Genomic DNA, 11055 nt, shown 5'->3' with positions numbered 1-11055 from the left:
TAAATGCCGCCTCCCCGTGTGTTTTAGTCCTAACTTGTGGTATGGTTAAAAGGCCGGTGCCGGAGGACCTCAGGGTCCGCGAGGGTTGATATGGTAAAAGCAGGTCAGATAAATAAGAAGGCCCAAGACCGTTAAGACATTTAAAAACTAATAAAAAAATCGGTTCCAGTAAAACATGACATTTGGAATAGATACAATTTCTTTCTGAACAAGGCACGAATATTCTTATTATTTCGAGGAAGTTTAGAAAAACAGATTTTTCCAACAGGTTATTCACAAAGAATCCTAAGACTAAAAGTTGCTCTTAGTGACGTCATTCTAAGGAAAAATCTTAGAATTCCTCGAATTTTAAGATTTTTCTTAGAATTTTCCCTTGGTAAGATAAAAGTTATTCACAAAGCATCTTAGGCCTTAAGAGAGCTCCTAAGGTGAAAAACTGTTAAGAGGAGGGAGGAGGACTTTTAAGAAGCCTAAGAGTGTCTTAAACAGAGAAGATGGCGGAAAGACAGAGAGGAAGGAGAGATATTCTCCGTATATTGAATGACAGTGATTTAATAAGATGCTATGGCTTGATCGTGCAGAGATAATGTTTGTGGTTGACCTCATCAGGGATGAGCTTACTTTTCCCACCCAGCGTAGTAACGCAATAACGCCAGCTTTGGATTGCAGCACGTACCAGCGCTTCTCACACTCAACAGTCATTTCAAAAACTGTGTGTTTTAAGACAAGAGATAAGATTGGATTAGGTATGATTGGATTAATTAAGATGAGATACGATGAGATAAGATAAGGGATAAGCTAAGCTAAATTGAGATAAGATTGGATAAGATAAGATAAGGCAAGATAAGATACGATTAGATTGGATAAGAGATAAGCTAAGCTAACATAAGATTGTATAAGATAAGACATACGAGATAAGATAGGATAGGTTTAGCTAAGGTAAGATTGGATAAGATAAGATAGGACTGGATAAGAGATAGGATAAGATAAGCTATGCCAAGATCATTTAAGATAAGAGATAAGCTAAGATAGGGTTGGATAGGATAATTTAAGACAATATAAGATAGGATAAGATATGAGACAAGATAATCTAAAATAAGATAAGATAATACTGCCTCTTTCCCTGTGCCGTGATCCCGGGACCGAATTTCCCTCATAAAACTCCGGTGTTCTCCTCCATGAGCTGTGCCAACAGCAGGCACTGCTCTTCTGTCCAGTTCGGCTTTTTCATTCTTTTTTTCTCCATTTCATTCATTGCTTTGGTCATTCTGCCAAATCAAACCGCTTTTTACAAGGAGGCCAGCAATCACAGTAATTGCTGACAGCTGGCATCATGACATAAAATTATTTTCACGATTAGACATTTCTTAATACAGTCCAAGTTCTATGATCGGTTGATTTCACTGTCCATTCATTACTAGGAGAGCATTTGTTTTTCTTTTTCTTTTTTTCTTTTTTCCTCTTTGTAACAACCAATCACAGCTTTTAGAAGACTGCGTCACACCTAGCAGCGGGGTCAACCACACCTCCTCACTAAGATAAAAGTTTCTGTCCCCTCCTTGCTCAGAGTTGCTCTCAGAAACTTCCTGAATCACTCTTAAGCTAAGATTCCTTGCAAAGAATTTTTAGGCTAAGTTAGGAGCTCTCTGAGAGGACTCTGAGAATCTTTGTGAATACAGGCCCAGTACTTTTACTTGTAACTGAGTACAATTTAAGCAATGTAACAGTACTTGTACTTGAGTACAAATTTTCAGTACTCTTTCCACCTCTGCTTATTTGATAAACCACATGAAATCACATACAGGCCTTTTTTAGTTTAACTTTGCTCATCTTACCTTATCTTATCTTATCTTAGTTTCACTTAGCTTAGCTTGGCTTATCTCTTCTCTTATCTTATCCTATCATATCTTAGCTTATATCTTGTCTTGTCTTGTTTTGTCTTATCCAATTTTATCTTATCTCCTATCTTGAAATCAAATTTTTCGAAATGATTGTTGCTAATTCCTTTCAGAGAGTCTGAACAGAAGGACAAGACCAGAAAATATGGACATGGTCAACCATGATTTCTCCACATCCCTTCCAGCAGCATAGCTGGGTGACAGTTTGTTTAAACATCTGTTTGGGCATGATGAAAAAGTGAATCAGGTTTTTCCAGCACAGTGTCTCCAGGTCTGAGAGTTAGAAAAGCTTTGTATGTTGATGATTTCAATTAACAAACCCTCTAGTGTTGGATCAATAATGTTTTCATCTTACAGCGAGTCCTTTTCCCTCCTTTTTAAAATGGTATTTATTTATTTATTTATTCATTTATGTTTGCAACAGCTGCATTTCTCTTAATTGTATATTGTATTGGCTGGTCATGTTGATGAGTTTATTGTCATGAAACTTGTATGTAAATGTCATAATTTGCGAGTGGGTTTCAAAAACTGCGCAAAGTTGAGACACCTTGACTACTTTGTGTAGTTTACACGTTCAGGATTTGATGAGGACATGAAGTTAAATGGCGACAGTTCCTCTGCTGAGTTCAACAAATTATATTCGGACAACTCGTCTATGCACTGATGCTGGTTTGGTTTTAAACAATTAAAGGGGGAACAAAAAACACAACATACGTCCCACAATCGGAACTTATCAGTGTAACACCAGCGGAAGTAAACAATTTAAACGCACCAGTCGCGAGGGAATTTAAGCAGGTCTGTCCATGAGGAAAAGTTGGAGTGACTGTAATTGTGATGAAGCAACAATGTCTTCAGTTGAGTATTTGAGAGGGTTTGTCAGCNGAGGGAATTTAAGCAGGTCTGTCCATGAGGAAAAGTTGGAGTGACTGTAATTGTGATGAAGCAACAATGTCTTCAGTTGAGTATTTGAGAGGGTTTGTCAGCGAGAGACTAACTGCTGCTGCTGAAGAAATATTGGGAGTTTTTGAGAAAACTATCGTCGAGTACGAGAAAGAGATCGACCGTCAGCGCATACTGTTGGATATAGCTTGGAAACCGGAAGTAAGGTTATACAGGACAGGTGAGTAGCACTTTATTATTTTAATACCACAAAAGAGAAGACTAATATTTATAAAACCAGCTCGCATGTGAGCATTTTCTTGTTTGCCATCAGAGTAGTATGTGTTCCTTTTGTTGTGTGTCCCTCCAGAGCTCCCACAGCAAGATGTGTGTAAGGAGGAGGAGGTTGTCGCTGAGCAGCAGCTCTGTATTGAGGAGAGGAGCTCCAGTGTGGACCAAGAGGAGCCAGAGCCTCCACAGATTAAAGAGGAAGAGGAGGAAGTGTGCAGCAGTCAGGAGGGAGAGCAGCTTGAAGTGAAGCAGGAGACTGAGACCTTTCTAGTGACTCCTACTGATGAGGAAAGTGAGCAGCAGCTCCTCTGTCACAGCTCTCATGGAGCTGAGAGTGAAGATGAGGAAGGAGACGAGCAAGGAGACTCAACATCAAGTGGAGAAGCAGAGCCAGAACAACAGAATAGACGTAACAAGCGCAGAAGTCACACTAACCGTGTAGACAACCCCAACTTATCAGAGATTGATCATAATACTCACACAGGTAAAACACCTTTTAAATGTGACACTTGTGGGAAAGCTTTCAAGTTTAAGTCTCAATTTGATAGACACCTGAGAATCCACACAGGAGAGAAGCCGTTTTGTTGTAACACATGTGGGAAAACATTCAGTCTTTTGTCATCTCTGAACGTTCATAAAAGAGTCCACACAGGTGAGAAGCCATATTGTTGCAACACATGTGGAAAAGATTTCCGATATAAGAGTCACTTGGTTTTCCACATGAGAACCCACACAGGAGAGAAGCCATTTAAATGTGAGACATGTGGGAAAGCTTTCATGCATAGACCTGTCTTGAAACACCACCTGACAACCCACACAAGTAAGAAGACATATTCTTGCAGCACATGTGGGAAAGCATTCTCTCGGACAGCAGATTTGAAAGCTCATGCAAGAATTCACACAGGTGAGAAGCTGTATTCTTGCAAAACATGTGGAAAACATTTTGGACGCAGTTATCATTTGTTAGTCCACATGAGAATCCACACAGGTGAGAAGCCATATTCTTGCAAAACTTGTGGAAAAGATTTTGGACAGAGCAGTGCCTTGTTAGTCCACATGAGAGTCCACACAGGTGAGAAGCCGTATTCTTGCAAAACCTGTGGAAAAGATTTTGGACAGAGCAGTGCCTTGTTAGTCCACACAAGAAGAGCCCACACCGGTGAGAAGCCGTACCTTTGCAAGATCTGTGGGAAAAAATACTTTGATGGGTCCCATTTAACAAGGCACATGAAATCACATACAGGCAAGTAGCCTTGTATTTCAGAAAACATATAGGAGACAATTCAGTTCTCATGGCTCATGGTTTAAATTCACAGGAACTCAGAGAAGTGAGGAGCCACAGAATAATAGCACGTTGAAAAACACACTTAAAACACCTCTTGACACCTCATGCCAACTGGGGTCTTGTTTTTGTTTTGTTTTTTGTCTGCTACATTTAATTTGATATTTTTTGGTATTTTGTAAATGCATCAACGCCACAGCTGACTACAAACTAAACTGTAGATGATGTACTCCATGGTGCTGTCAACAGATCAGCTTATAAAGTAGTAATGAAAAGTGAATGAATATTAATGATCTGTGCCCAAAGACATGTGTTCTCTTTTTTTAACTCATCTATGTATCCAAACACTAAAGCTTTGTATTGTGGTGATTTAACAATAATAAACCCTCTAGAGGTGTTGGATCACTTACGTTTTCATCCTGCCTACCAGTTCTTTTTTTGTCTGCAGCATTTCTCTGAGCTGTGTATTGTCATGTATTATGGTTGGTGATGTTGATAACTGTCAACCCAACACAACAGCTCCCATGCTTAGCTTAGATACAGCAGAAATCCTCTGCTCTGTTACTGTCGCCTTTTTGTAAAACAAATGATATTGAGACAGCTGGTTACAGCCCTGATGCTGGTGTTACACAATGTATCATAAAATGCCAACAACTGTAAGTGGAACAAAGACAAACACACACTCCACTGTCAAAAGTGAGATAGTGCGACAAAAGAAAGACACTTACATGAAGTTTAAAACAAAGTACGGGGGTTAAAATAGGGGAGACAACAGGAAAGAGCAAGTGATTATAAGCAGATTAAGAACAGGTCACAGCTACTTGAATAGTACACTTCTTGTATTAGGAAAACATCCAACTGGTCATTGTAGCTGGGGTCTCAAAGAGGTGGAACATTTCCGGTAAATTTCCAGAAACTTTCCATGGGAAGTTAAGCTGGGGAATTTTGGAAATATTCCAAACTGGAAACTTTCCATGGGAATTATTGGAATTTATTGGAATTAACTGGAAATTGGGAATAATTTCAACAACCTGTATCATATCCAAACATAAATATGAGGAATGATGAGAAAAATTTTGGCACTTTGCAATATGCTGCTGCATTTTTGTCACATTCTTCAGGTATTTCTGTGCACAATATTTACACATATACAAAGACTTTCTTTCAACATTAGCTTGTGTGAAATGCTTCCACACATCGGATGGCAAATCTGGCATTTTTCTGTAAAATAAGATAACAAAAAAGCTTTTAAAAACAATAATGCAATGGCATGAACAGATACATAGTTAGCTAAACAACTGGAATGCTCTTCAAAATATTTTACGATGCATAAATTCTTGTATGGTTACAGATAGCCGTCTTGCAGGAGGCAGAAGAAACAACATCACATTTGAAGTAGCTAGCACCATATTAAACTAGCCTCTTAAATGGTCAATTAAATGGTGCTAGCTAGCTTACATTCGGCACTTAAATTACCAGCTAGCTAGCTACTGTATGAATACATTTTCATTTAATATTTGCAAGTTAAACATAAACACCATGGATCAAATATATTTACCCCATAATATTATCTAAACGTGCTTGGCTTTATGTAGTCCGCAAGCTCAAATATGTGGCATCAATAGTTTTGTGCTTAAAGTGTGGCCTCAGTACTCCAGGGTTGTAGAAATCATCAGTGCATGTGATGGAGGAATGCACAGTGCATGTAAGGTTAAGGTTATTTTATTGGTCTCCCTTGGGAGAAATTTGGTTTGGATGAAGGGAAAAAATGCTGCATAGGGGTTACAAATAGAAAAACAACACAATAAATAAAGGGAAACAAAAAAAAATGTTGAGGGTGTGGCCTCAATAGCCCTGCAGGAAGCAGTGTGCTATATGCATGTGATTGCGGAATAGCATAGATATTCAAATGTGCTTGCATTAAATCTGGTTGTTTGAGCCAAGATTATTCTACAATATATTTCCCCAACTACATTTAAGTTCCCTGTTATGGGAATAAACCTTCAATTTTGTAAATTTCTGGTTTATTCCCATATATTCCTGTTAATTCCCATGGAAGGTTTCCAACTTTGAAAGTTCCTGGAATTTTGCAACCCTAATTGTAGCAAGTGTGGAGTTAAGGAGTCAGTGGAGCATGTTTGTCTTTCTTGCAGGAAGCATTAGGGACATTTATCAGTGATAAGTTTGTTTTATTGTTGGATTGTATGACGCGACAATACAGAGAGAAATATATTTCAGTGTAATGTTGACGAAGTCGTCAACTATGTGATGTCACGTTTCCATGTGAGCATTTTCTTGTTTGCCATCAGAGTAGTATGTGTTCCTTTTGTTGTGTGTCCCTCCAGAGCTCCCACAGCAAGATGTGTGTAAGGAGGAGGAGGTTGTCGCTGAGCAGCAGCTCTGTATTGAGGAGAGGAGCTCCAGTGTGGACCAAGAGGAGCCAGAGCCTCCACAGATTAAAGAGGAAGAGGAGGAAGTGTGCAGCAGTCAGGAGGGAGAGCAGCTTGAAGTGAAGCAGGAGACTGAGACCTTTCTAGTGACTCCTACTGATGAGGAAAGTGAGCAGCAGCTCCTCTGTCACAGCTCTCATGGAGCTGAGAGTGAAGATGAGGAAGGAGACGAGCAAGAAGACTCAACATCAAGTGGAGAAGCAGAGCCAGAACAACAGAGTAGATGTAACAAGCACAGAAGTCACACTAAGCGTGTAGACAACCCCAACTTATCAGAGATTGATCATGACACTGACACAGGTAAAACACCTTTTAAATGTGACACTTGTGGGAAAAGTTTCAAGTTTAAGTGGCATTTGAATAAACACGTTAAAATCCACACAGGAGAGAAGCCGTATTGTTGTAACACATGTGGAAAAGATTTCCGATATAAGAGTAACTTGGCTGATCACATGAGAATCCACACAGGAAAGAAGCCGTTTAAATGTGAGACATGTGGGAAAACTTTCACACAGAGAGCTGTCTTGAAACAACACCTGACAACCCACACAGGTGAGAAGCCATATTCTTGCAGCACATGTGGAAAAGATTTTGGACGCAGTTTTAGTTTGTTAGTCCACATGAGAGTCCACACAGGCGACAGGCCTTTTAAATGTGAGACATGTGGGAAAGCTTTTACACATAGAACTTATTTGAATCAACACCTGAAAACCCACACAGGTGAGAAGCTATATTCTTGCAACACATGTGGGAAAGGATTTTCTCGGACAACAGATTTGAAAGCTCATGCAAGAATCCACACAGGTGAGAAGCCGTATTCTTGCAAGACCTGTGGAAAAGACTTTCGACAGAATAGTACCTTGTTAGTCCACATGAGAATCCACACAGGGGAGAGGCCGTTTAAATGTGAGACATGTGGGAAAGCTTTCACACATAGAGCTCATTTGAATCAACACCTGAAAACCCACACAGGTGAGAAGCTATATTCTTGCAACACATGTGGGAAAGGATTCTCTCGGACAACAGATTTGAAAGCTCACGCAAGAGTCCACACAGGAGAGAAGCCGTATTCTTGCGAGATATGCGGAAAAAACTTCAGATTCAGTAATCAATTGTTAGTCCACATGAGGATCCACACAGGTGAGAAGCCGTATTCTTGCAAGACCTGTGGAAAGGATTTCAGACGCAGTTGTCAATTGTTAGTCCACAAAAGAAGAGCCCACACCGGTGAGAAGCCGTACCTTTGCAACATCTGCGGGAAAAGATACTTTGATGAGTCTCATTTGATAAACCACATGAAATCACATACAGGCAAGTAGCCTTGTATTTCAAAAATCATATTGGAGACGATTCAGTTCTGGTGGCTCATGGTTAAACCACACAAGAAGTCAAAGAAGTGAGGAGCCACAGAATTGCAGCACATTAAAAACATAATTGAAAAACCTCTTGACACCTCATGCCAACTGGAGACCTTTTTTTTTTTGTCTGCTACATTTAATTTGATATTTTTTGGTATTTTGTAAATGCATCAACGCCACAGCTGACTACAAACTAAACTGTAGATGATGTACTCCATGGTGCTGTCAACAGATCAGCTTATAAAGTAGTAATGAAAAGTGAATGAATATTAATGATCTGTGCCCAAAGACATGTGTTCTCTTTTTTTAACTCATCTATGTATCCAAACACTAAAGCTTTGTATTGTGATGATTTAACAATAATAAACCCTCTAGAGGTGTTGGATCACTTACGTTTTCACCCTGCCTACCAGTTCTTTTTTTGTCTGCAGCATTTCTCTGAGCTGTGTATTGTCATGTATTATGGTTGGTAATGTGTTTAGAAGAGACAGGGGAATAGGACGAGGGGGTGGATTATTGGTTTATGTAAAGGACAGTCTAAGGTGTAAATTAATTGAATGGCCAGCAGAAATAGATATTGAATGTATTGGTCTCAACATAACTATTTCCCCTGAAATGTCTTTTACTTTGATATGTCTGTACCGACCTCCTTCCTCTAAAAATACATTTTATGATCAACTTCAAACTATTCTAAAATGCTCCGACTTTAAAAGGGAAACTATTCTTTTAGGTGATTTAAATTTTAATTGGCACAATAAATCTGACAGAAAAAAACTGAAGCAACTAACAGATAACCACAACCTTTCTCAAGTTATTCAAGGTCCAACAAGAATAACCAAGTAAAACAGCAACTGATTTTTATATTCACAAGTAAACCTGATAGGATTAGCAAAACTTTTAATCTTTTGTCTGGGCTCTCTGACCATAATTTCATTCTATGCTCAAGAAAAATCAACTGGAAGCGTCTTACTAGCCCCATTAGAGTTAGCAGCCATCATAAAATATCTAAAAGTGAACAACAAAATTTGAAGAATGCTTTGCAAGAGTATGATTGGTCTAATCTACTAACAAATAACGAAGTTGAGGACAGCTGTAGCACTTTATCTAAATGTGTTATGCAAGTTCTGGATCGCTTCACAAAAAAAGTGGAATTCAAAAAGCATAAAAAGACACTACCTTGGCTGAAGGATGATGTTCGCAAATTGATGAAAGAGATAATGCACTAAAAAAATCTCTCAAAACAGGGCTCAAATTTTTACATCACTTAGAAACAAAGTTGTAAAACAGATTCGCAAAGCTACAGCAGATTTTTTTTATTGAAATGACAGATGGGGCAAATGGCAATGGAAAATTGATATTGGGAACAATTAAATAAGCTAACAGGAAGAAATAAAAACACAACATCCAATGACATGCAGCTCCAGGTGAATGGCACTTTGATAAATGACTTAGATATTATTGCTAGTAGTTTCAACAATTTCTTCATACATTCAATTGAGGAGTTGACAATGAATTTCAAATGTTCAGACACTCCACGTAAGCTTCTCGATGACAGAAAGCCAATTTTTAGTTTAAGGGAAATAACTGTTCCTGGGGTTTTAAAAATCATTTCATCTCTGAAAAGTTCTAAGGCTAGAGATGCCTTTGGTCTGGACAGTAACTTTATAAAACATCATAGAGAGGCTCTTGCACACCCAATTGCATACTTAATAAATCTGTCCATAAAACAGGGTAGAGTGCCATCCACCTGGAAGATTGCCAAGGTTACTCCAGTTCTAAAGGTTGGTGATAAGACCAAACGAGAACTATCGGCCGATAAGTATCTTGCCAGTCATATCAAAAGTGGCTGAGAAATGGGGTGCATTGCAGTTAACAGACCATCTTAACAATGGGCACAACCCACTCCATCCAATGCAGTTTGGATTTTGTAAACACCACTCAACCGACACAGCAATTTGTTATTTTCATGAGAACATCAAGGGTTTATTGGATCAGGGTGGCTATGTAGGAGCTGTTTTTTTGGACCTAAAAAGAGGTTTCGACTCACTAAACCATAACGTACTTCTTTCAAAACTGTCCCTTTTCAATTTCTCTGATGGTGCACTCTGCTGGATGAAATCGTATCTATTAGATAGAAAACAAACTGTTCAGATTGGAAACTCAGAGTCACCTCCCCTCAGCTGTTTAGCTGGGGTACCCCAAGGTTCCATTTTGGGTTCGATTCTGTTCAGTCTTTATGTTAATGACTTACCTAAAGTTTGTCCAAATGTTAATTTGCAATTATATGCCGATGATACAGTTTTATATGTCCATGCAAAATCAAAACAAGAAGCTGCTGCAATACTATCAGCAGCGTTGGTACCTGTATTTCACTGGCTTAATGAATCTTGTTTGCACCTCAACACTAAAAAGACTGTATGCATGTTCTTCTCCCGTCAGTCAGCAGAGGGTGACCAACCATCTGTAGTGGTCAATGGAGAGAGCCTTGATGTAGTAGAAGAGTTTAAATATCTTGGTGTGGTCTTTGACACAAATTTATCATTTAAATCACATGTTAAAAAAAATCACAAATATCATTAAATTCAACCTATCAAATTTCCATCATATAAGACCTTTCCTTATCTCCAATACAGCTAAAGTCTATATGCATGCCATGATATTTTCACACATAGTTCAAATAAACACAAGAAGTTTGTGCTCTAGAGAAAGGATCCACACTCAGTGAATAACCTAAGCCCTATGATAAGCTAATATGGCAAGGCTTAACTATGCAGACCAGTGAGCAGTGATAACTAGCATGTCTTTGGGGTCATTGGGTGGGAACCTCCTTTCACCAGTGTTTCGTCTAGTTGGTCCCACGACACCTCCAGGAGGCTAGACAGTGATCTCTGGCGTCC

At 39.0% G+C, this 11055-nt stretch overlaps 2 protein-coding genes across 5 annotated transcripts in view; both read left to right on the top strand.

Moving 5' to 3' along the window:
* LOC126395966 (zinc finger protein 850-like) overlaps positions 1–11055 on the top strand; it is a 57288-nt gene that overhangs the window by 12382 nt on the left and 33851 nt on the right. The window lies entirely within an intron of this gene.
* LOC126395649 (zinc finger protein 664-like) overlaps positions 2781–11055 on the top strand; it is a 31425-nt gene continuing 23150 nt past the window's right edge. For 2 of the 4 annotated variants that reach the window (XM_050053272.1, XM_050053273.1), the window contains exons 1-2: positions 2781–3018; positions 3148–4056. In XM_050053272.1, coding sequence (XP_049909229.1) covers positions 2805–3018; positions 3148–4056 — 1123 coding nt within the window. In that variant the 5' untranslated portion in view covers positions 2781–2804. Of the gene's footprint in view, positions 3019–3147; positions 4745–11055 lie in introns of all 4 variants that reach the window. The other 2 variants (XM_050053271.1, XM_050053270.1) reach the window with 2 other exon arrangements.

Source organism: Epinephelus moara, chromosome 9, assembly GCF_006386435.1.
Source record: "Epinephelus moara isolate mb chromosome 9, YSFRI_EMoa_1.0, whole genome shotgun sequence".
Lineage (NCBI taxonomy): Eukaryota > Metazoa > Chordata > Actinopteri > Perciformes > Serranidae > Epinephelus > Epinephelus moara.
The sequence above is the reverse complement of the archived record's forward strand: the minus strand, read 5'-3'. Positions and strand labels throughout refer to the sequence as shown.